General features: G+C 42.6%; 1 protein-coding gene across 1 annotated transcript in view; it reads left to right on the top strand.

Annotated features, from left to right (window-relative positions):
- The window catches only part of tanc2b (tetratricopeptide repeat, ankyrin repeat and coiled-coil containing 2b), a 325,118-nt gene that overhangs the window by 241,058 nt on the left and 56,560 nt on the right, over positions 1-27,500 (top strand). The window contains exons 7-8 of the mRNA XM_084079120.1: positions 7,868-8,048; positions 11,141-11,539. Of these exons, the coding sequence (XP_083935246.1) occupies positions 7,868-8,048; positions 11,141-11,539 (580 nt within the window). The remainder of the gene's footprint in view (positions 1-7,867; positions 8,049-11,140; positions 11,540-27,500) is intronic.

The following is a 27,500-nucleotide window of genomic DNA, read 5'->3' as shown; positions in this document are numbered from 1 at the left end:
TTGGAAATACTAGCGCGTCTTTTCCGGGACTTGTCAGAATCTAGTTGTATAAAAATATCCTGTATTGTTATACTAGATTCTAACTAGATTCTGCCAAGTCTCGGAAAAGACGCGCTGTGATTGGCCAGGAGTCAGGAAGCGTGCCCCCTCTAATATGGCGGCCGCGATACAGGCGCCACAGAGTCTGAGGAGGCGTCTACCTGTATTTGTCTATGACGTAGACGCCATTCGCTTGAGGTTGGTTATTAACATTCCAAGGATTCGTTGGTGATGTCACAGTCATGCAACAGAAATGTTCAGACAGTTGGCCGACACATATTTGTACAAATCCATAAACCAGGAATTCCCGGCCGCCTTCTCGCGGCCCGGTGTCCTGCAGACGGGTGCCAGACCGGGGGTTGGGAACCTCTGATCTATGACATAATACCCATGATGTATGACTCCATGTATTGGCAAGGATTCACACCATCCTACAGTCATTGTTAAATAGTTCAGAAAATATACACTATATTTAGTGTATATTTACCGACTCACCAGTGGCGTGCACAGACATTTTGAGGGGCAGGTGCTCAAGTAAATTATACTTTTTTTTGTTTACTTGGTCTGCTCTTTTTTCCCTCTACACCTATACCTCTTTGCCAAAAATAGCAGATCTACAAGCCCACAACGCCTCGCAGCGCGTTGTGGGCTTGTAGATCTGCTATTTTTGGCTAAAGTTCTCCTCAGAAAAGGGATGCTAGGTTTCGAGTGGTTATGGTAAAAAGAAAAATCATATCACATAAAGATTTGGCGGACCCCCTGTAGTAACTCTGAGGACCCCCTAGGGGTCCCGGACCCCCTGTTGAAGACCGTTGTAAACTGGGAAAAAAAAAATGTTTTTTCTTTTTTTCAAAAGGGCACTGCTGGTCAAGAGGGCAAAGGGCAGGTTCTCTAGCACCACCTAGAGTCTATCTGTGCACGTCCCTGCGACTCACAGACCCCTTTCTAGAAAGTTGGTCTGCTATAGAAGTGTATAAAACATTTCTAGAAGGCAGTGGTGTAAAGTAACTAAGTACATTTACTTGAGTACAATGTTGAGATATTCTGACTGTACTGGAGTTTGGTTACTAGTTACTTTGTAGATTTTGATTATTATTATTATTACAAAACATGTACTGAAGTATATTTGAATGGGAATACTTTTGTACTTTTACGCAAGTAAATTGTGAATTCTGGACTTGTACTTGTAACAGAGTATTTCACCATTGCAGTATTGATACTTGTACTTAAGTAAACAACGTGAGTACTTTTTCTTTTTCCACCCCTGCTAGAAGGTTGATCTGCTATACAGAGCCACGGCGTATAAAACATTTAAATCTCTTGATTGTTGTTTACGGGCTTCACGCTTGAAAAGAATGTGTGTTCTTAGCGTTGTCATCAGTGTTTATGAAGTGTTAGAGCGCCGCCGCCGCCCGCTAAGGAATTCTGAGGGCGTTCAGAGCTTTATGACGACCTTATACTTTCCATTCAGGGCTTTGGATGGGATTTCACTTTCAAAGCTAAACAAAGACAAACGATGATCCGGTTTGATCTCTTGTGTTTTTTAAAATATTTTATCTTGGTGATATCCTTGCTTATGCAATTTCCTTGACAGACGTGTGTGTGTGTGTGTGTGTGTGTGTGTGTGTGTGTGTGTGTGTGTGTGTGTGTGTGTGTGTGTGTGTGTGTGTGTGTGTGTGTGTGTGTGTGTGTGTGTGTGTGTGTGTGTGTGTGTGTGTGTGTGTGTGTGTGTGTGAGAGAGAGAGGTGAATGCACATCAAAGGTGACACTATAATAAATTGTTCTGATTCAGTCTCTTTCTGTCCCTGGAACAACATATTTTGAGATGGGGGTCCGCGGCCAAATACATATCATTTTGGGGGTCCTTGACATGGAAAAGTTGGAGCACCACTGATGTAGCAACATACTGTTAGGATTTAGAAGACATTTTTAGATATGTATTTGGCCGCGGACCGCCATCTCAAAATGTTTCGTTCCTAAGACCCCCCAGAAGCAAAGATTTGAGTTACAAATGTAAGCTGTAAAAATATATATATTCAAAGATTTGCGCAAATGTTCAAGATTTTTCTAAAAGCTCATAGCCACACTATGAGCTTGTAGATCTGCTATTTTTGAATAGCCAAATAATGGCTATAGCTAAAATCTAAAATGACACAAATGCGTTCCCGGTCTTAATGGGTGAAACAGTAACTTACAGTATGTATGTTAAATCTAAATCCCACTTTCCAAACGTTGGTGATGACATTGTTCCAGAACCATCTCCATCCACTTCTGGTTGGATGAATCACAGCACGACCAACAACTTCAACAACAACAGAAAAAAAAGGCTTATTTTGCTGACTGTCATACCTTTAAAGTTTGTTCTGCAAATTCATATGAAAGGTTGTTGGTTTGTTTTTGCCCCCAACACATAGACAGAGCCCTGTACTGTACTGTACTGTACTGTACTGTACTGTACTGTACTGTATGTTATTCACCTTGATGAGTCATCATCAGTGAGTGAAGCCTCTCTAGACCATGTTAGTCCATCATCCCACACACCAAGCAGCAGTGGTGGAAAAAGTACTCACCTTTCTTACTTAAGTAAAAAGTATCAATACTGCATTGTAGAAGTACTCTGTTACAAGTAAAAAGTCTGCAATTCAAAATGTGCTTGAGTAAAAGTACAAAAGTATTGGTATCAAAATGTACTTAAAGTACCAAAAGTAAAAGTACTCAAATGTTTGAAAATAGCAGATCTACAAGCTCACAACGCGTCGCGTTGTGAGATCGACTATTTTCAAATAGCCTAGGTATAAAATAGGACTTAGTGGTTAATGTATATGTTTTATAATGTAACAATTTATATCTGCAAAGTAACTAGTAACTAAAGTTTTCAAATAATTGTAGTGGAGTAAAAGTACAATATTTGCCTCCTGAGATGTAGTGGAGTAGAAGTAAAAGTATTGGAAATTGGAAATACTCAAGTAAAGTACAAATACCTCAAAATCTTACTTAAGTGCAGTATTTGGGTACTTAGTTACTTTCCACCACTGGTGGTATTGATACTTTTACTTAGGACAGTGATGATAACAGATAAGCAGAGAGCCAGGCAGAGTAAAGGGCAGACGTGTCAGTGAGGCATTTTTAAAAGGCAGCAGATTGAGTGTTATTACAGTGAAACGGTGTTGTTCCGCCACCAGGCTGACGCTGGCGGCCGCGTCAGAGCGTTAGCGTTGAATGGGGGGGGGGGGGGGGGGGTGGGGGCGTGCAGAGATGTTCGCGTTGTTTAGCATTAGCGTTAGCATGGCTGTAAGCAGCGGGGGTGTGCAGAGAGTGCTTTAGTGAAGCATCTCGTCATGAAGACGTGACTCACACACTCTGTGAGTCGTGTTCACAGCTTTATTATGATTAATATTAGAGCCCGGCGTTAGACCCATGGTTCTGTTCTGTCAATGCCAGATTGTTGGGTCTGATGCCTAGACCAGCGATTACCCATGTTTTGACCCAAGTATTTGGTCACCAAGTGCAAAACGAAACAGTACGGTTGTTGATGAACGTTTATATGTGAGAACGTTTAACAAAATAAATAGTAGAAATGAAAATAAACGCAAATAACTTTGACAGTGAGTAAAACACGTCACCGTAGCTCTGGTCCATAGCCTGAAGGAGTTCTCCTTTAAGGCTATGGGACTTTGGAGCCCATGTGCCCGCACCACAGGCCCGCACCACAGGCCCGCACCACAGGCCCGCACCACTTGTCAATAGAAAAATTCCTTTGACCGGATGTGTAGAGCATTGGTTCTCAAAGTGGGGTCCGGGGACCCCCAGGGGTACCTGAGGGGGTTCCAGGGGGTCCCCAGCTAAATGGAGGATAGTTAGGAACCAAATGCACCCTTGTGGGTCTGTAACTCTGAGAGTGTACAAATTGAACCAAATGGACCCGTTAGGGTCCATTTGGTTCCATTTGTACACTCTCAGAGTTACATTAACACACTGAGTGCCAGATGTTTTTCAAAAAAAGATGTAATGTCATTTTCTGTTTTTAACCATTTTTGGTTTTAAAAACATTGGGTCCCAGGGATAGAAATGCCTTTAAATGGGTGTCGCCTAATGCATGTAAACTGGGGGTCCTCTTGAAATTAAAATGGTTGAGAATCACTGGTAGCTGGCAGTGAAAAATTTTCTCTTATGGGGGTCCCTGGCATATATTTTTGAAATGGGGGTCCGCGGGCTAATAAGTGTCAATTTGGGGGTCCTTGAGATGAAAAAGTTTGAGAACCACTGGTGTAGAGGGCGCAGCGGAGTAACTAAAAAATGTTTTCCTTCCGGTGAAATATTTAACATTTTGTCCAAAAAGCATATTTTAGACGTGAGGTGGGGGGCTCAGAGTGTTCCCACTTAGTAGAGTAGGCTTTCAACTCCATAAAACCCTCTTTGTTTTGGTGAGTAGTGAAAGTGTATTTCTTATTGTGTGGTGCGGGCCTGTGGTGCGGGCGCATTGGCTCCAAAGTCCCATAGCCTTAAGGAGAACTCCTCCATACTATGGACCAGAGCTATAACCACCATATTCAACGATAGCTGAATAGCTATCACGTTTAGGGTGACCACCTTCAAACAGACCCATTGAGGGACAGACGTACCCGTTCCGTGGGACATCGCGGGACACATGTGCATGAGGACCTCCCGTGCGCGCATTTTTTTTGCGTGGTTCTGGGCGGATTGGGTTCGTTTTTTTCCAGTTTTTGGTTTCTTTATTTCGGTTTTAGGGTTAAGATTAGGGTTAGGTTAGGGTTATGTTATTTAATTCTTATTTTTGCCTGATTTTACCGATTTATTATCAATTTTTTTTTTCATATCTTTGATTTTCGGGACATTGCTCTGCTTGTGCGGGACACGGGACAGAGGGTCCAATTTCGGGACTGTCCCGCGAATTTCGGGACGGTCACCCTAGTCACGTTGTGACACGTGAGCTAGTAGATCAGCTATTTTTTTTTAATGTTTGAAAACCTATAATGACATACACAAAATTAGCCAAAAAAAATAGCAGATATTCAAGCTCATAGCTGTAGAGTACTGTATGAGCTTGTAGATCTACATTTGTTTTTTTGAAAAATCCTGAACATTTGTTCACATTTTTGAATATATACCATGCTTCATGGTGTGTGTAATTGATAGAAAATAAGATATTTTTTTGGGGGTGAACTACTCCTTTAAGTGGCTAACAACAAAGCTACAATAGATGCTATAGTATGGGTCCAGTGGTCATGGTTTGTAATCTAAACGATATACACAGCTATTACTGCTGCTTTGATGTTGTCCTCCAGGCTTATGGCTCCTTCACTTGTACAGCTATATGGACAGTGGATCTCTGCAGTGGCATGCACAGACATTTTGAGGGGCAGGTGCTCAAGTAAATTATACTTTTGTTTTTTTACTTGGTCTGCTCTTTTTTTCCCTCTACACCTATACCTCTTTGCCAAAAAAAGCTCTCAAAGTCACTCTTTTAGCATATAAACAAACACAAACGAAGCTGATTCAGACAATATAGCCTACAGGTAGAACATCACCAAACACACTTCCTGTTGATTTAGCTATTTTTATTAAGAAGAAAACCTGGACTGGATCCGTGGATCTGCATCTTCAAATAGTCAAATCAGCAGGAAGTTGACCTTTTTATATACAAAATAATAAACAGTAGTGGGTTTGGTGATGCTCTATATTATCTGAATCAGCTTTGTTTGTGTTTGTTTACAGGTGTGTGATGTCACAGCACAGCAGGGTGTGTGTGATGTCACAGCAGGGTGTGTGATGTCACAGGAGGGTGTGTGAGGTCACAGCAGGGTGTGTGAGGTCACAGCAGGGTGTATGTGAGGTCACAGCAGGGTGTAAGTGAGGTCACAGCAGGGTGTATGTGAGGTCACAGGGTGTATGAGGTCACAGCAGGGTGTGTGATGTCACAGCAGGGTGTGTGAGGTCACAGCAGGGTGTGTGAGGTCACAGCAGGGTGTGTGATGTCACAGCAGCACATGACGTGAGGGAGGGAGAGGAGGAAGCCGCTAGCCAGGCAGACGCATAGAGCTGCAGCTGTCTGCATGGATTCCTGTGTGTGTGTGTGTGTGTGTGTGTGTGTGTGTGTGTGTGTGTGTGTGTGTGTGTGTGTGTGTGTGTGTGTGTGTGTGTGTGTGTGTGTGTGTGTGTGTGTGTGTGTGTGTGTGTGTGTGTGTGTGTGTGTGTGTGTGTGTGCGTGCGCGCGTGCGTGCGTGGGGTTTGCATGTGTGCCTGTATGTGTGTGTGCATACATGCATGATGTATATGTATGTAGTATGGGCATGCATGTACAGTGTGTATATGCACACACACACACACACACACACACACACACACTCTCAACGGTTATAGTATCTCAGCAGGTCGGTGTCGCTCTGGTGCATCATGTAGTAAACTGGGGGTTTGAAGTCATACATGCATCATAGATGATGTCATAGATGATGTGTGATGTCACAGGCTGGTCACTGACACTCATTACACACTGTGTGTACTGGCTTTTAGAAGGATATATGACAATAATATTATGGGTTTTAATGTAATGTTAGTACCAACCTTAGATTCTCTTGCTCCACTGTCTGCCAGTTACTTACTTACTTAATGACTTTACGTACGCACGCACAATGTGTTCGTGAAAAGCGTGATGAGATGCGATGAATGGAGCGCGATAGTGCTATTATACTGGCATGTATGGAATGTGTGCGTGTGTGAGCACACGTGTGTGTGTGTGTGTGTGTGTGTGTGTGTGTGTGTGTGTGTGTGTGTGTGTGTGTGTGTGTGTGTGTGACGGCTGTGTAACTCTTGAGAGTTTACCAATGGAACCGAATGGACCCATAATTGTACACTCGTGAGAGTTCAATGAACACTCAGGTTTTCAGGGTGTGGTGTCTAGCGTGTCTTTGGCGCTGGGCAGCTACACAGCTAACATGCTACCATTCATTTCCAATGGAAGCCCAGTCAGCCACTGCTACTAAATCTATAAAGCTAGAAAACCACAGAGTGTTGTTTAACACATTTAATCCGGAAACGCATACTGTGTCATTTTAGATTTTTTTGGTATAAACCATTATGTTATCCCTCAAAACCCACCTCTTTAGACTCGCTTTCCCTGCCTAAACCCAACCAAACCTCACTTCCTTCCTCTAAGTCAATGGTTCTCAAACTTTTTCATGTCAAGGACCCCCAAAGTGACACTTAATACCCCACGGACCCCCATTTGAAAAGATAAGCCAGGGACCCCAATAAGAGAAGGTTTTTACAGCTCTCTAGCAGTGATTTTCAACCATTTTAATTTCAAGAACCCCCAGTTTAACATGCATTAGGCTACGGACCCCCATTTAATGGCATTTATACCTCTGGGACCCCAATTTATATTGTATAATCAATGTTAATGTAACTCTGAGAGTGTACAAATGGAACCAAATGAACCCGTTAGGGTCCATTTGGTTCCATTTGTACACTCTCAGAGTTACACACCCATAAGGGTCCGTTTGGTTCCTATCCATCATTTAGCTGGGGACCCCCTGGAACCCCCTCAAGTACCCCTGGGGGTCCCCGGACCCCACTTTGAGAACCAATGCTCTAAGTCTTAGCCTTTTGTTTTTAGCCTTTTTAATGTTTTCTTTTCTCCTAATAAAATTGTTTTTAAGCTGTTTTGTAAAGCGACTTTGGGTACTAGAAAAGCGCTATATAAGTCTGATGTATTATTATTATTATTATGTTATACTTTGGGTTATTCAAAAATAGCAGATCTACAAGCTTCTCTCTAACCCCCCAGGCTGTGTGTGTTCTCTCTCCACAGGGACAGAACCAGAGGATCAGTCCTTGCTCCACCCTGACCAGCAGCACGGCCTCGCCCCCCGCGGGCAGCCCCTGCTCCACCATGCCCACCATGCCCGGCCAGGCGGGCAGCAGAGACTGTGCCTACGGCTCCGTCACCAGCCCCACCTCCACCCTGGAGAGCAGGGACAGCGGCATCATCGGTAAACCAACCAAACACCCTTTAACGTCCAACACATGTTCAAGTTGTAGTAGGTCTATAATAACCTGACTCCACCAGCTGGAAGATAATCTGAGTTCCCAGAAGTTTTCGCCAGCTCTGGCGAGGAACTTCTGGGCCACAGCCCTGGTATTTGTGGGCGGGATGTACGTCACGCTCTGAATCTGAGCGGACACGCCTCTTACCGGTCTGAGAGCTGTGCAACTCGTCTAAAAAGTCCGACGAGAGGCAAACAGCAGTACACAACAATGGCGGCCGAAATTTCTCAAGGGGAAATTGCTTCCCGTCGATCCTATTTAGATGCATCACCCACTGCATGTGGATCCCGCCCCCTTTTCTTCATTGGCTGTTGATTTGAATCACAACGCAGTGGCCGCGCCCCTGCTGTCCAAGCTCCGACGCTAACCCTCCCAGACTAGCTGGAAGAAGCTTGCTTCACACACTTGTTTCACAACCTACTTCCATCTAGTGTTGATTTTGTCGACTAAAACTATGACAAAAAATGTTTGGTCGACGATACCTTTTTTCACTGACGAAAACTAAATGAAAAAAATAAATAATAATAAGCTAAATATAACACTAAATATATTGACAATTTCATCAACAAAAGACTAAAATGTTAAACATTTTATGTTTGGTTGCGCTCGGGTGAAAATAGCATTTTCAGCATGCAACCAAGTGTAAAATCAGCCATTACGACGCCATCAAGGCACCGCCGAAATACATTATAGTCGACTAAATCAACTGTAGATTTAGTCGACTATAATCTTATGATATTTAGTCGACTAAAACCAGAATAAAAGTAAAACATGTCAGATGACTAAAATATGACTAAAACTAAATGGAATTGTATTCAAAATACTATGACTAAAACTGAATCAAAATTTTACTAAAACTAAATCAAAATTTTACTAAAACTAAATCAATTTAACTAAATCAATAACTAAAACTAAATCAAAATCAACACTGCTTCCATCTGGGACCTCAGTATCAGAATCGATCCAAGACGGCGGTCCCTTTTTTCAAGCTACTTGGCAGGTGATTGGATGGGACCGTCTGTCTATCACCGTCTGGGCGTGCTAACTCCAACCAATCATATTGACTGTAGTGTCTACATGACGTATAGTAGCTGTGCCAGCAGCAGTTCTTTTGTATACTATTCAACCATGACGAATGGTGAAAGAACTACAACGCAATAAGCGCTTCTCCATGGCGTCACATCCGGTCTCGCCAAGATCCCGCCCATAGCAGCCGCTGATTGGTTCGACTGGCCGCGGGTCGGTGTGAACTCCAATCTCTGAGCGATCCCGGATGGAGGCTGTATTGTGAACCTGTGAACTCAATACCGCCCCATCTGGCGGAGTCAGGTTAGGTCTATAAGGCAGGGGTTCTCAAACTGTTTCATGGCAATAAGGACTTTGAAGTTGAAAAGATTGAGAATCACTGAAAGGGGCCATGAAACCCAGGCTGATTTTGTAGTTTGTTTTCCAGGTCAGGTTAAAAAACTACAGCAGATTAAAAAGATGGCAGACTAGTGAGCAACACAGCTGCACCAAACACATTAATAATGAGTGTGTTAGATCAGTGGTTCTCAACCAGTGGTCCGGGGACCACCAGTGGTCCTTGAGGGGGGTTCCAGGTGGTCCCCAGCTAAATGATGGAGAGTTGGTAACCAAATGTACCCTTATTAGATCTTTAACTCTTGAGAGAGTAAAATTAAACGAAATGGACCCGTTATACTGTTAACCATCTGCATTACTTAATTAAAGAATTGTTATTTTGATCAGATCTGCAAGCTCGTAGCGCGGCACCGAGTGCCATGCTACGAGCTTGTAGATCTGCTATTTAAATGTAAATGTAAATTCCCATAGAAAGGAGGTGTCATTCACTGCCAACGTTTTTCCCTTTTCTCATTTGCACATAATGTTGTTTTGTATTGTGTTGTTGACATGTATTGTGTAAATTATTTATGCTATGTTGATGAATTGAACACATAGGACCACAATGAAAACAAGTCCCCAGGACTTTTGTTGTGTTATCCTTTTATCCTTAATGTCTGACTGTACCTCCTCCTGATTACATTTATGACTGTATTTAACCTATTAAAAAATAGCAGATCTACAAGCTCATAGCGCGGCACCGAGTGCCGCGCTATGAGCTTGTAGATCTGCATTTTTTTTTTATATCGTGAAAATGTGTGCAAATCTTTCAATATGTTTTTTTAAGCGTTTTAACTCAAATCTTTGCTTCTGGGGGGTCCCTGGAACAACATATTTTGAGATAGGGGGGTCCGCAGCCTATACTACATATACATAATAATTTTGACATGAACAAGTTTGAGAACCACTGATGTTATAGCAACACACGTGTTTCAGAAAAGTCTTTAGAAGACATTTGTAGATGCGTTTCTGCATTGAATGGGATAATTAACCCATTGAGACCTGAAGCCGATTCTACATGTCTCCTAAATCCCAACAGTTTTCTGAAAAACGTATGTTTCTATATCAGTGGTGCTCAAATTTTAATGTCAAGGACCCCCAAAATGATATGCATTTGGCCGCGGACCCCCATCAAAATATTTTTTTCCAGGGACCCCTAGAAGCAACGATTTGAGTTAAAAATGTTCGCTTTAAAAATATATATATTTCAAAGATTTGCACACATTTTAACGAATTTTCAAAAATAGCAGATCTACAAGCTCGTAGCGCGGCACTCGGTGCCGCGCTACGAGCTTGTAGATCTGCTATTTTTGAATAGCCCAAAGTGTAAAATAATGCTTTTTTTAGCTCAAATCTAAAAATGACACAGTTCCAGGTCTTAACCCATTGATACCTGGAACGCATCTGTGTCACTTTAGATGTCTTTGGCTATTCAAAAATAGCAGATCTACAAGCTCATAGCGCGGCACCGAGTGCCGCGCTACGAGCTTGTAGATCTGCTATTTTTGAAAAATCGTGAAAATATTTTTTTTATATTTTTTTCTGAATAATTGTTAGGATTTTGATTTTTTTTAGACACTGCCTCAGGTCTTAATGGGTTAATATACCGTCCACCCTCTCTCTGGTGTCTCCTCAGCCACCCTGACCAGCTACTCAGAGAACATGGAGCGAGGAGGCTCCGGGGGCAAGTACGGGGGAGGAGGAGACGGGGGTTGCCGAGGCAACCTGAAGCTGTGGCAGAGCCAGAAGTCCGGGATGGGGGAGTCCTTCCTGTACCGTGTGGACGAGAACATGACCGCCTCCACCTACAGCCTCAACAAGATCCCCGAGAGGAGCCTGGACCACATGTCCTCTCACTCCGCCCACTCCATCCCCCTGTACCTCATGCCTCGCCCCAACTCTGTGGCCGGTGAGTCCTCCTCCTCCTCCTGCTATACTGTCTGTCTGTCCATCCCTCCTTCTCTCTCTCTCTCTCTATCTCCTTCTCTCTCTCTATTCTCTTCTTTATCTATCTCCTTCAATTCAATTCAATTCAATTTTATTTTATTTTTTATTTTATTTTATAAGTGTCAAATCACAACAAGTTGTCTCAAGACACTTTACATGTAGAGCAGAGACCCGGCAGTCCCACCCTGAGCAAGACATTTTGCGACAGTGGCAACGAAAAACTCCCTCTTAACTGGAAGAAACGTCAGGCAGACCCTAGGCTCTAGGGCCGTGGTTCTCAATTTGGGGTCCGAGGACCCCCAGGGATACTTGAGGGAGTTCCAGGGGGTCCCCAGCTAAATGATAGATTGTTAGGAACCATGTTTGACCCTTATGGGTTTGTAACTCTGAGGGTGTACAAATGGAACCAAATGGACCCGTCAAATGAAACCAAATGGACCCTGACGGGTCCATTTGGTTCCATTTGTACACTCTCAGAGTTAAATTAACATAGGTTTTCTTGGGGTCCCAGAGATATAAATGCCATTAATGATGGTCCGTAGCCTAATACATGTCAAACTGGGGGTCCTTGAAATGAAAATGGTTGAAAATCACTGCTATAGTGCCGTGAAAATCTTCTCTTATGGGGGTCCTTAGCATATCTTTTCAAATGGGGGTCCGTGGGCTGATAAGTGTCAATTTGGGAGTCCTTGACATGAAAAGGTTTGAGAACCATTGCTCTAGGGTGGGGGCCTTCTGCCTCGACCGTGTCGGGAGCAAAGAAGAGAGAGAGAGAGGGAGAGAGAGAGAGAGACAGAAAGAGATACACGTAGTAACAATACCAATAGTAGCACATATAATAGTATAAGATAGTATATGATAATATACTATAGTACAACAATAATGTGTATGCCGTATATAATGGTATAATATAAGAATGTTAAGATAATATACAGTATATATAGTATAGTGGTATAGTGCAGTGTAGTAGAAATCCAAGGTCGTACGTGCTCCATGGAGAGGCCCGGTCCGCAGTCACAGTCTTGAACCGCAGCTCTCTCTATCTCCTTCTCTCTCTCTATCTCCTTCTCTGGCTCTCTTGATCACTGTATCAGATTCCATCATTCTGTGGGACGTCCTCAGTCACATGGTCAGCCCTGTGGTCACATGGTCAGCCCTGTGTGGTCACATGGTCAGCCCTGTGGTCACATGGTCAGCCCTGTGGTCACATGGTCAGCGCTGTGGTCACATGGTCAGCCCTGTGGGTCACATGGTCAGCCCTGAGCTTCCCAACCCTCAGAGCCACATTCACCACAAAGTGGCCGTGATGTCATTCTAACGTCTCTGTCGTCACTGGTACTTTTCAGGATTACAATTCAAATGCAGCAAAAGTAGCAGATCTACAAGCTTGTGACTTGCAGCCGTATCGGCTCCACACATAAATATTGTGAAAATAAATAGCCAAACTCACCGTTGTGAGCTGGTAGATCAGCTATTTTGTTTGCCTCTTTCTTATGTAATATTTGACAATTTGGCCAATTGGGTATTACAAAAGGTCTTCAAAGTCATTAAATTGTCACTTTATAAATGTATGATACCCTGTATACTGTACACTTATACTTTATGTTTGTTTGTTTACTGTCGAGTGAGAAAACAATGTTGCACATTAAGCTAATTATCTGGGGGACCCCCCAAAATCATGTGGGGGACCCTCCTGGATGTCCCGGCCCACATGTTGAGAACCATTGTATTAGAGCCTCCAAATATCCTCTCAGGAGGAGAGCGCGCCTGGCGTGACCGTGTCTTCATCGTGGCGACTATCACTGCTGTCATGGTGATCAGTGGAAGGTCTTGGCGCGACACCCGTCATAAACGTGCCTCAGTCAGCCACCATGGAGACACCAGAGAACTTGTGGGTCATTAGCGCTGCTGCTGCTCTTGGTGAATTTGGACTCTTTTTCCAATGAGGCTCATTTGCATAGAAAGTGGCGAGCGTTGCGCCAAATGTGTGGATATTACCTCATTTAAATATGTGCAAATAGCAGCCGGAGCTAGCGAGACGCTATTAGCTTGGCAGTGTGGTTAGCGGAGTGTTTCATCCTTTGTGGGCGCTTTGAGAATGACACGGTCTGTTTTGATCTTATTTGCGCGGGTTATAGCGGTCGCAAAAGCTGCTCGATCCTTCAGTGCATTCACCCACTGAGAATGTGAAAATCTAATCCTGAGTGTTAATTTATCTGTGGGAGTGTAAAAATCTGTTTTTACTGTGTATGGCTGTACCGATTCCATATCTACTCTTCCCCATACAGTCTTTTTTTTATTTTTTATTTTTTATCCCATGATTTTGTAACCCCATTTTTTTACACCCAGTGCCAATTGTCTATGTAATCCTGGGCACTACTCTCCCTCTGCCAACCTAGGGAGGCCAGGGCCGAGCTCATGCCTCCTTCAATGCATGAGAGCCAACTGACCTTCTTATCACCTGCCAGGGGGGAGTTTCCCTGGTAGGACGTAGCGCGTGGAAGGAACACGTTATTCCAACCAGCTCCTTTCCCCTCCATCAGGCGCCCCGGCTGGCCAGGGGGAGGCAGTATAGTACATGCTATGCTAGCGCTTTGTTGTATTTCCCGAACCTTTTTATTTTTATATTATTTATACAGTAAAAATCACATTGAGACTAAAGTCACTTTTGTGTGAACTGACCAAGAGGCATAGATATTACACAGCAAATAAAATGTTGTCACCTACCTGAAAATTTATTTATATTCTGTTTACTGAAGAGGAGAGACCCCTGTGACTGAACAAACGCTCTGTAGCAATGATTACTAACCTTTTTAACAAAAAAAGAAATGTTACCAAAAAATATCACTTACCCTACCTTTTAAAGGAAATTAAATTAAAAAGATAATCTACAAAGTGACCAATTATATTGTGACCATGCAATATTCAAGTCAAGGACTTCCAAATGAATAAATATTTGGTGGACCATCATCTGAACCCCCATACAAGTACTTTATAAAATGTTTTAAAAGATATTCCAAATCGTTCACATTTTTGTAAGACTTTTTGAAAATAGCCAATGTAAGGTTGAAGTAGTTAAACTGATTTTGATAAAGTCGGTTAATGTTGCTGGGGAACCCCTCGAACCCCACCTCCCCCAAGGACCCCTGGGGGTCCCTGGATGCCACTTTAAGAAGCACTGCTCTCAGCACCAGGTCTCCAGCCATTCAGTTCGATCGTGGAATTTGTGTTTTTTTCTATTTCTGCATTCTTTCTTGTGTTCAGGTTTTTGTGGGCTGGTTTTTTTTCTCCCTTCTTTTTGGGTTGAATCCTAACAGTTACGTTCCCGAAAGTCTGCCCAATTATCTCTCCATTCCGGAGCGCTATAAATCCAGCATGGTGGTATTTTAGTTCTGGCACCGACGCACAACACAACCACAGTCCTATAAATCACTCTGCTTTTTTTCTGTGGTGGTGGTGGTGGGGGGGGGGGGGGGGGTGGGCTCCGCAAAACAGAGCTGTGAGCTGACAGAACTCTCTCTCTCTCTCTCTCACGCACGCACGCACGCACGCACACACACACACACACACACATGAACGACAACTACAAACTACATACAAGTATATCTACTCAAGTACTGTACTTCAGTACAAATTTTGAGGTACTTTTACTCCACTTGACCACTTCCATTTCTCGATACCTTATACTTCTACTCCTCTACATCTCAGAGGCAAATATTGCAATTTTGTTTACTCCACTACAATATTTGACAGCTTTACTGTGCAAATGTATGTATGTATGTCATGCAGTAAGTGATATTTATTTTGTTAAAATAAGTGTTCAAAAAGCTCTATATTTTGATAGTAATATAGAGCTATTTAACACTCTTACTGAACAAACACTCTATAGTAATGATTACTATCACAATATAGAGCTATTAACACTGTTACTGAACAAACACTCTATAGCAATGATTACTATCACAATATAGAGCTATTAACACTGTTACTGAACAAACACTCTATAGTAATGATTACTATCACAATATAGAGCTATTTAACACTGTTACTGAACAAACACTCTATAGTAATGATTACTATCACAATATAGAGCTATTTAACACTGTTACTGAACAAACACTCTATAGCAATGATTACTATCACAATATAGAGCTATTTAACACTGTTACTGAACAAACACTCTATAGCAATGATTACTATCACAATATAGAGCTATTTAACACTGTTACTGAACAAACACTCTATAGTAATGATTACTGTCACAATATAGAGCTATTTAACACTGTTACTGAACAAACACTCTATAGCAATGATTACTATCACAATATAGAGCTATTTAACACTGTTACTGAACAAACACTCTATAGTAATGGGAAAAAAAAGTATATAAAAATTGGAAATACTCCAGTAATATACAGTACAGTACTTGAGTAAATGTACTTTACTTTACACCACTGCTGTTAGCCATGACGAAGAGGACTGTTATGTACTGTGTGTGTGTGTGTGTGTGTGTGTGTGTGTGTGTGTGTGTGTGTGTGTGTGTGTGTGTGTGTGTGTGTGTGTGTGTGTGTGTGTGTGTGTGTGTGTGTGTGTGTGTGTGTGCGCGCGCGCGCGCGCGTGCGTGCGTGCGTGCGTGCGTGTGTCAGCGCATATAATCTAAGATCTACAGAATACATACATGCGTATGAACGTGTGCATGTGATGTGATGTCTGGGATTTGAGCCCAGGTCTGGCTCGTGGGAAAGGGACACTAGAGCCAAACATGTTAACCGCTAGCCTAGAGGGGGGAGTCAGTGCTCACTTGGACCAGGAAGAGGTATCAGACTTTTAGGGCGTTTGGCCGTGTTACTCTGCTACAGCAGGTGTGTGTGTGTGTGTGTGTGTGTGTGTGTGTGTGTGTGTGTGTGTGTGTGTGTGTGTGTATACGTGCGTTACCCCTCATCACACCTATAGGGCTGGGCGATAAAGGCGGTTATTTCAAATTTTGGTCTTGATACGATTAATGAATGATTATTATAAATATATATTTATATATATACAGTGTATAGTGATAATATCAGATCTGCAAGATAGCAACACAGTCATGGCAACGCTTTAATCAGTATTATCACAGTGAAGGAGAGGGATAAAGAACCATAGATGATGATTTTTAGGGAGGTCTATATCTCTCTCCCTTTCTCTCTCTCTCCCCCTCTCCCCCTTTCTGTCTCTCTCTCTCTCTCTCTCTCTCTCTCTCTCTCTCTCTCTCTCTCTCTCTCTCTCTCTCTCTCTCTCTCTCTCTCTCTCTCTCTGTATGGAGGGAGATGTACTGTAGGGGGCGAGAGAGCCGGCTTATGATTGGCTGAGCTGGCGCGGCGCAGTGGAACATCAGAGCCCACAGGCATTAACCCTTTCTATCCCCCAGAGTGATGGAGAGAATGGCTTTGATGTTCCAGAGAGGAGAGGAGATGGGGAGAGGAGGGGGGGGTACTTTGTTACTTAATGAGGGGCACGCCTTTGCGGGTGGGGGAGGAAATGGATTCCGAACAACGCCTTCCTCTTCCCGTCTCTCCACCTTTGTTTCTAGATGGCTTTGAGACGAGGGGAAGTCGACGCATTTTGAAAAACGAACGCTACATCGTTTTCCACATCGAGATGTGTTTGTAAACAAAGAATTCATCCTTTGTGGTCGTTTGTAAAGGCTGTGAAAGTACATGTAAACGTACGTGTGTGTGTGTGTGTGTGTGTGTGTGTGTGTGTGTGTGTGTGTGTGTGTGTGTGTGTGTGTGTGTGTGTGTGTGTGTGTGTGTGTGTGTGTGTGTGTGTGTGTGTGTGTGTGTGCGTGCGTGCGTGCGTGCGTGCGTGCGTGTGCGTGAGGCTTGGTTTATCTTGATGTATAACACCCAGGATACGACACATGGAGGATATGTCACTCACAGGGAGGCGGGCGGGCCGTTTCCACTAGCTTATTGGAACCCCCACCGTGATGATGTCACTGGTAGGCAGGTTTCTGAACAGTCCACAACAAGCGTTGGTATTGGTAGTATTATTATTGGTTTTATTTCACAATGAACATTAGTGAGGACCATGTATCCTATACCGGATGACTCTGGCGGTCATCACGTTATTGTCTCAGGAGTGCCACAAAAACTACAACTTCTCCATGAATTCAAGGCTTTGTGGGGTGTGTAATTGATAGAAAATAAGTCATTTTGGGGTGCACTACTCCTTTAAGTAACACACCAGAAGCAGTGCTGAAGTCCTGAAGATAATATCACAGGCCTGTTGATAATATAGGCCTACTGTACGAACACTTTATCACCTGAGCATTCAATGGCCTGAGCGTATCGGCCACCACAATGCAGCTGGGTTGCCAGGTTGGTTATTTAAAGATGTTGTGCCATGGTTTTGCACTTTTTCTGTCTTTCGTGTGTTTCTATGAGGTTGATAGAACTTCATTAAGCCCCTTGGTGGTGTTTTTATTGTGTTTTATGTCTTCTCTTACTGTTTTGAGTTTCTTCCTGGAGGTTGAAACCTTGAGGGTCAAACTTGCCAATAGAGAAACAGCGCTTTAATGACGCAGTAGAAATATACCCTCCCCCTCATTATCATAACACAACAGGTGTGGGCATGAGGAGGGGACTAGGACAGGAGGCGGATAAAAACATTTTTTTAACACTTTATGTACACTTTTTTGGAAAAAATCTTCCTCCTAGTATAACCATAATACCTGATGATCATGTTTTAGGGGGGGGAAACGGCACCCCGTCTTTAAACGCCCACAGCCACAAAGCTAGAGGGAGAGACCACGATCTGGTACTCCCTGAATTGAATACATAGGTTACTATACATACAGTCTCTCTGCATTCTATGTATGTGTGTTTACCTTGTTTATTGCCAGTGGTTCTGGGTGTAGGAGCGTGTGATAAATGCCTACATTGTACATGTTGTATAAGTATAAAGATAAATCCAGTTCCAACTGTCATGGAACCATAAGGTTCCACTCCAGTTCCTAGAAGAACATTCCGTCCCATTGTCACCAGTAAAGCCTCGTCTCATCTACCATTAAGCCCTCTTAACACATTTAGACCTGGAACGAATCTGTCATGTTTAGATTTCTTTGGCTATTCAAAAATAGCTGATCTACAAGTTCATAGCGCAACCCAGAGTAAACAAAGAATTCATCCTCTGGCCGTTTCAGGATGAGCTTGTAGATCTGCCATTTGTTTTAAAAATCGTGAAAATTTGCTTCTGGGGATTCTACATGTCTTCTAAATCCTAACAGTTTTCTGAAAAAACGTATGTTGCTATAATATCAGTGGTTCTCTAACCTTTTCATCTCAAGGACCGCCAAAATTATATGTATCTGGCCGTGGACCCCCATCTCAGAATATTTAGTTCTAGTTACAAATGTTCCCTTTAAAAGAAAATGTATATACTATATATATTCAAATATTCTCACAAATGTTCAAGATCTTTCAAAAATAGCAGATCTACAAGCTCATAGCGCGGCACTCGGTGCCGCGCTATGAGCTTGTAGATCTGCTATTTTTGAATAGCGCAAAGAAATCCTAAAAATGACACCCAGATGTGTTCCCGGTCTTAATGGGTTAAGTAACGTAGGAGTATCTTAAGACCCGTCCTAAGTTATTTTATAACCTACGGTTATCTGCATACATACTGTAGTTTATGTAAATACAGCCCAGATGAAGATTAGATTATAAAGCATGCGTCACACATCTCACAGGCTCATATTTCCTCACAGCGTGATGGCTCTGAACACTGACATTTAATCAAGGATTTGAGGGATTTATTGCGCTTTTTAGCCACTTAAGCCGTTTATATTATCCTTTTTGTCGTGCCATGGTGTTAAGTGGCGAAAATAGCCGATCTACAAGCTCACGTGTCACATGGATGTGAGCTTTTTTTTCACAAATGTTTGAATGCTGCCGTTGTACAACGAAATATGAGGGCGAAGTGTTTTTCCCATTAAGACTTGGAACTGTGTCATTTTTTGATTTGAGCTAAAAAGCATTATTTTACACTTTGGGCTATTCAAAAATAGCAGATATACAAGCTCATAGCGCGGCACCAAGTGCCGCGCTACGAGCTTGTAGATCTGCTATTTTTTTTAAATCGTGAAAATGTGTGCAAATCTTTGAATATATATATTTTTAAAGCAAACATTTTTAATTCAAATCTTTGCTTCTGGGGGGTCCCTGGAACAACATATTTTGATCGGGGTCCACGGCCAAATACATATCATTGTGGGGGTCCTTGACATGAAAAAGATTGAGAACCACTGATATAGAAACATACGTTTTTCAGAATACTGTTGAGATTTAGGAGACATGTAGAATAGGCTTCAGGTCTTAATAGTCAGACTAATGGATTTAGTTGATTCTAAACAACTATATACGTTTTTTTACGTGTGTGCTGATTTGTTGATTTATGAGAAATAAAAAACACCCCAAAATAAACCCGCTTCTCCATTAATTAATTAATGAATTAATTAATAATGAATCTACATGTTCCAGATTAAGACAATTATTGGTTCTAAATATCGCTTTTCATATATCTTCCATTAATTGCCCCAGCCCTTTTTTTTTGTAAATGAATGCCCTACATCAGGGGTCTTCAACAGGGGGTCCGGGACCCCTAGGGGGTCCTCAGAGTTACTACAGGGGGGGCGCCAAATCTTTGTGCGATAGGATTTTGTGTTTTAACATTGACTACTTGAACTCTAGCATCGCTTTTCTGAGGAGAACTTTAGACAAACATAGCAGAAAAATAGCAGATCATTGCAGATCTGCAGAGCTTGTAGATCTGCTATTTTTGGCAAAGAGGTGTAGAGGGAAAAAAAGAGCAGACCAAGTAAAACAAAAAAAAGTAATGTAACACAATTTTATACAATATAGAGGGGGGTCCCGGCTTCATCTCTCTCTCAGTTAGGGGGTCCTTGGCCTGAAAAACGTTGAAGACCCCCTGCCCTACATCATACTAGAGTGTCGTGCAAAATAGTGAAAAAATATCAGATCGGGTGAACGTGTAGATCTGCTATTCTCACTATTTGTACATTATTTTAAAGTAATAATAAAAAAGGAATGATTTTGGACACCATTTTACATCTTTGTTCATGTCTTCTCTCAGCACAGCCTTGTGCACAACATACTGACCAGTGTTGCCAGATTTTGTTAGAGAAACAAGCAACCAGGTCTAGGAAAACCAGCCCAAAAGAAGCGACTATGGTCCACATGAGCACTTTAACATATACATCAGCTATTTGAAAATAGCCGATCTACAAGCTTGTAGATCTGATATTTTCAAATGAAGTCTTGCGGGGAAATTATAATAAGCAGACCTGGCAACCCTGATACTGTGACATCATTCACTGCACCGCTCTCCTTCTAAATGCCAGCACCACTGTTAGTCCCCGCCCACATGAACACCTGTGTGTGTGTGTGTGTGTGTGTGTGTGTGTGTGTGTGTGTGTGTGTGTGTGTGTGTGTGTGTGTGTGTGTGTGTGTGTGTGTGTGTGTGTGTGTGTGTGTGTGTGTGTGTGTGTGTGTGTGTGTGCGCCTGTGTGTCAATGTCTGTGTGAGTGTTAATGCCTGTGTGCAATAAAACCGGAAGAGGGTGACTTGGCTTGGCTGGACATCGAGAGGTACAGATGGGAGTTGCTGTGTGTGTGTGTGTGTGTGCGTGCGTGCGTGCGTGCGTGCGTGCGTGCGTGCGTGCGTGCGTGCGTGCGTGCGTGCGTGCGTGCGTGCGTGCGTGCGTGCGTGCGTGCGTGCGTGTAAGTGTGTGTGTGTGTGTGCGTGCGTGTGTGCGTGTGTGTGTGTGTGTGTGTGTTATCCCCTGCCCTATAAAGCCAGCAGTGTGTGATTTAAGCTCTGCCGCTCCACCAAGGTCCTGGGTTGTGGCATTAACCACTTCAACCCCAGCATCTTACATTCTGTTGCATTATATATCGTAGCAGATCTACAAGCTCACAATGCGGCACTTTGTGAGCTTGTAGATCCACTATGTTTTTGGGCTAAGAGACTTGCTGTAGAGGGAAACTGAGTGGTCAGATTACAGTTATAACTCCATGTCCAGTTCTCTATAAGACTACAGGGCTTTAAGAGGTTAACAACTCTCTCTCTCTTTTCTTCCAGTTTGTCTCTCTCTCTCTCTCTCTCTCTCTCTCTCTCTCTCTCTCTCTCTCTCTCTCCTCTCCTTCAGTATAGCTATCTATGCTCTCTCTCCCTGCTTCACACTCTGTGCACTGTACTGCAGTGATGGAAAGTAACTAAGTACATTTACTCAAATACTGTAATTAAGAACAATGTTGAAGTACTTTTACTTTACTGGAGGTACAGTATTACACTACAATTATTTGATAACAGTTACTAGTTACTTTGTAGGTTTTGATTATTATTTCAAAACATGCATTAACCACTTCAGCCCTATATGTTCTGGCTATAAAACAGCATAGATCCACAAGCTCACGTCGCAACAGGAAACATTTTTACACGTTTTGAAAACTTGAAATGGGACATTCTGCATAATGAGTACTTTTACTTTTGTACTTTTTTATATTTTGATACCAATCATTTTGTACTTTAATTCCGGACAGTGTATTTCTACATTTCATTATTGATACTTTTATTTAAGTAAAACATTCGAGTATACGTTCCCACCACTGCTGTACCGCACGCACACACGCACGGACGCACGCACGCACGCACGCACGCACGCACGGACGGACCCCCCCTCCACCCATAGCCTTGCTGCTGCATTGCAGAGAGAGAGAGAGAGAGAGAGAGAGAGAGAGAGAGAGAGAGAGGATAAAGTCTTCTTGTTGAAAGGAGAACGGAGGCTTCTTAAAAGTCTTACCCCCCCCCCACCCCCCTCTAAATCGAGGCTTCGCTCCCGGGGGTTCCGTATAAGCGTAGGGGGGGATTAACGTCTCCTTCGACGCCTCTGCTCCCCCCCCCCCCCAAGTCAGTTGGCAGACCCCCGGTTCCCAGTGTTTCTCAAGTGGTTTCATGTCAGGGACCCCCACATTAACATGTACTTGGCCCTGCAGGCGGCAAGGAAAGATTCAGAGGATTCGAAGCCGATAAGGAAGCCCTGTAGTTTTCAATAATAGCCTAGAAGGTGTCGCTATTAACCCCCCCTGCTGGCTGGCAGGAGAATTACCACTCCATTGATTACAATGGAGATTTGACCCGACTTTGCACTTGGTTTTATAACCTAAAGCCTTCTTTCAATTATCATGATATATACGTCTTTGTAAATTATGGTAATTAATAAATATATGATAAATGCTTCTAGAGCTACTGGCTCTATTGGGTGAAGACCCGCCCCCTCATTGCCCTTCCAGCCAATAGCATTCTTTTCCGTTGGTTTTTGGGGAGCCGGGATTTCCAATATGGTTGGTTTGAGTTCGACGAGAAAAAGTAGCTTCAAAACGGTTGTGTAGAAACCAGTGTGTGATGTCACCGTTCCCTTGGTCCATTCTTTTTTACTAGCCTGGGATTGATAGCATTTTTGGGGTTTCTGATCCGTTACGTCATCAGGCTACCTGAACCACAGGCGCCGTGCGTCTCCAAAAGGATTCCCCTGGTTTAAAAGGTGTTTAGTTTGGTGTAATGGTTTATCTTGGTATGATAATGGTGTGGTACTCTGTATGTCCATGTTTTATTCTAACTCGTGGCGTGACTAGCGAGGCTAAACTCATTGATTGGCATTATGTGGGGAACAAAAACAATGTGATGGCCAACCGGAACCAACCACCGAACCATGATTGTTTTTAGTGGCGCTTCTTTTTAGAGCGGATCCTGCTCTATACCTGACTTTGTCCGTGTTCACCGTCAACCTTCTGATTGGTCAGACCCGTCAACGTTCTGATTGGTCAGACCCGTCAACGTTCTGATTGGTCAGACCCGTCAACAAAGTGATTGGTCAGACCCGTCAACAAAGTGATTGGTCAAGCTTCACGTGACACATGGCTATAAACACATTATAAACACATATCGATGACAAAATGTATCAAAGGCGCCGCTACCTTCACACAGGGTGTGATTTTTGTCCTTTTGGATAGTTTTAGAACCAATACCAGACTTTCCTCCGAGGTGGAAAGTCTGGTGACGCCAGGTTACTTTTTTACACTCTATGCCAGGATATTTTGAATTGCCGATGTATAGGCTTAAGTGGTTCAACAGATTTTGATACTGAATTAAGTCATTTTGCTAGGGCCCCCCCTACCCCCCTCCCTCCATTCTCATCAGCACTGAGAGTCTCACAGCATTCTCAGCTGCCATCTTCTCTCCATTTTGGGAAGAAGAACCATGTGGCTGATTGTCGGTTTACACGGCTGGGCTGAATCAATCACTCACCACACACACACACACACACACTACACACACACACTCACACTCACACACACACACACACACACACACACACACACACACACACACACACACACACACACACACACACAGAGCATTAAGTTGTGGCTGCACACAGAGCCAGGCTGTGATTGGATGAGACAGATGATAGGACACAGACGTGGTCCTGAGGCCCGTAGCGTTCAGCCTGCTTCACACCGCTTCATTCTGAGAGGGGGATCGTTGGGGGGGTTTCTTCTTCTTCTTCTTATCGAGACGGTGCCTGTGGGACACACAGAGGATTTATAGGAAAAAGGGGGCTCTGCCCCCCCCCCCCCCCCCACCCTGACTACCCACCCACCCCCCCCTCCCTTCCGACACTCACCCCCCCGCCTGCTATTTGCTTGGGATCCTGGGGACCCTGACAGGTAGAGTTGGCAGAGAGAGGAGGAATAATGGTTTATTATTATGTTCCTTTACGTCTGTTGATGATTGTTGAGACGTACACGTTTAACCCATTAAAGGACGACTTCACCACTTTTCAACATATCTTCATATAATAGGTCCTCACTAATGCTCATGATGAAATGGTAAAAAAAAAATCGAATCAGTCTGTGTCTCAGAGGAGGGCTGTAGACAGTTCAGAAACCCGTCTACCAGTGACATCATCGATGGGGAATCCAAGCTAATGGAAACTGCAGGCTCTGTATTCCTGGAAATTTGCAATGCAATAATTGCCATTGTTCTCGCCTTAATAAAAATCGGAATACTTTTTTTTTTTTTTTTTTTGGGAAAAAAAAATCTTGCGTAACGATGATGTCACTGGTAGACGGGGTTTTGCACTGTCCACAGCCCTCCTATGAGACACAGACCAAGTAGGAAAAAATTGTATCATGTTATCACGAGCATTAGTGAGGACCTATTATATGAAGATATGTTGAAAAGTGGTGAAGTCGTCCTTTAAGACCTTAGGCCGAAGGTCTACAATCTACAAGCTCATAGCGCGGCACTCGGTGCCGCGCTATGAGCTTGTAGATCTGCTATTTTTGAATAGCCTAAAGAAATCTAAAAGTGACACAGATGCGTTCCCGGTCTTAATGGGTTAAACAACAGATAACTTCTTGACAGTTTGGAGATAAAAACAGTAAAAGTAAAATAAACAAGAACGAGCATCTAACCACTTTCAACCTGGCATATCTATTTTTTAAACATGTCATTATCAGAGAAAATGTAAAAGAAAATCTAAAAAAGAATAATTAAAAAAATATACTGACAAAATAAAAATCTAAACGTGTAAAATAGTCGATCTACAAGCTCGCAATATGTCGCATCGCAATGCATTGTGAGCTTGTAGATCTGCTATTTTCAAATAGTCTAGGTATAAAATAGGGCTGAAGTGGTTAATGTATGTTTCATTATATCATAATTTATATCTGAAAAGTAACTAGTAACTAAAGTTTTCAAATAAACGTAGTGGAGTAAAAAAGTACAATATCTGCCTCTGAGATGTAGTGGAGTAGAAGTAAAAGTATAGCCAATTGGAAATACTCAAGTAAAGTACAAATACCTCAAAATGGTACTAAAGTACTGTACTTAAGTAAATGTACTTCGTTACTTTACACCACTGGCACCTGAGCCGTGTGTCTGTGGCGTTACGCTACGGCAGACAGTTTGAAAGGCTCCGTGATAAACGGTCAGGTTATAAAGAAGGGCCCGGGCCGGCCGAGTGGCGCACGGATTGAGTCCCGGAATATTAGACCCCACCGAGAAATATTGCCTCTTAAATTAAAGCTGACCGGCGGTTGTGTGAGTGAATTTATGGTCTGGAGTGAGATTAAAAGAGTCGGTTATGGCGTCTGCAAAATAACCCAAGGCTTCCTTTTAAAGGCCTGTGTTGAGCCTTAAAAGAACGTAGAATGTTCCGTTTGGTTCTATTTAAACAAATAAGAAAACATGACGGTTCTTTGGAAACAGACTTAAAACAGTTCTATATAATAAAAAAAACAATTTAACCACTTTCACCCTGGTGTCCCTATTTTGGGCATTATAGTGGATTATAATATATATATATATATATTTTCCAAATGTACGAGTAGCATGGTGACCTGCTGTGAGCTTGTATAGGCCCAATCATCATGACTTCACCACAACCAAACCAACCAAACAAACATGTATTTCCGTCTGGATAAACACCAGCAGCTTTGCATTGTAGCAGTATTATGTTTAATTAACCTTACATCTGTGGAAGAACAGGACACTAATATGATATTGTTTTTGACTATTAGAAAGACATAGTATTTTGTTGTAAATATCCACAGAATGACAATCTAGACATACCTGTTCGTTTACGAACATTCAAACATTTTGATTTGGTCTGTATCAGCTGTGTTTGCTAATTATCGTTTAACAGAAATGTATTTTCAATAAATGTACATGTACCCCCCCCCCCCCCCGGCGTCCCTAAAAAAAACAACCTTTTTTACAGCAGCTTTTTCTTTGCCCTCATTTAGTATTCCATATCTTATGAATTATGCATAAATGTAATCCTCCAGAATGTGTATAATCCAAGAGTATGCACACACACACTAAACACAAACACACCACAACACAAGTTGTGTCACTTCCTGGTTGACTGCATTGGTGTCAGGTTACAGGGGAGCGCTTGTTTTGTATTAACTTTGTTTCTCATAGCTAGATGATGGATCGGTAATGTCCACCTATATCTCTGCCTTCTACACCAATGGTCTGGATACGTTTACATTCATCACAGCCAAAAAAATAGCCGATCTACAAGCTCACAACGCGTTGCTTGTAGTTCTGCATTCCCCCCCCCCCCCCCAGAATACTAAGTGTGCTGGGGTTCAAGTGGTCAGTCAGTCTCTGAACAGCTCCAACCTCTAGCCAGTGGTGGAAAATGTACTCAAATTCTTTACTTAAGTAAAAGTACCAATACTGCAATATAAAAAATACTCTGTTACAAGTTAAAGTCCAGAATTCAAAATGTACTTGTGTAAAAGTACAAAAGTATTGGCATCAAAATGTACTTAAAGTACCAAAAGTAAAAGTACTAAAATGTTTGAAAATAGCAGATCTGCAAGCTCACAACGCGTCGCGATGCGACGCGTCGCGTTGTGAGCTTGTAGATCGGCTATTTTCAAATAGCCTAGGTATAAAATAGGGCTAAAGTGGTTAATGTATGTTTCATAATATCATAATTTATATCTGAAAAGTAACTAGTAACTAAATTTTTCAAATAATTGTAGTGGAGTAAAAATATTTGGATCCGAGATGTAGTGGAGTAGAAGTAAAAGTATTGGAAATTGGTACAAATACCTCAAAATTGTACTTAAGTACAGTGCTTAAGTAAATGTACTTAGTTACTTTCCACTACAATTATAAAGTTAACCAGTCTTATCAGAAAGGCTGTGTTTCACTCTAAATCCCTGCATTCTGAGGCTCAGACTGGAGTTCAGTGTGTGATGTCTGAACGTACATATTCGCTTATGGGGGGGATGGGGGGGACTCACAGAAATATTTTCAGATGGGGGGTCTGCGACCAAAATACATGTAAATTTCGGGGTCCCTGACATGTTATTCCCCTGGGGGTCCTTTGACATGAAACATGTTTGAAATCCACTGGTTTAAATTCCCTTAATCCTTTCTGGAGGCATGGAAACGTCTTTACACATGTCC

Source organism: Gymnoscopelus microlampas (assembly GCF_963454915.1).
Source record: "Gymnoscopelus microlampas genome assembly, chromosome: 14".
NCBI classification, from domain to species: domain Eukaryota; kingdom Metazoa; phylum Chordata; class Actinopteri; order Myctophiformes; family Myctophidae; genus Gymnoscopelus; species Gymnoscopelus microlampas.
The sequence above is the reverse complement of the archived record's forward strand: the minus strand, read 5'-3'. Positions and strand labels throughout refer to the sequence as shown.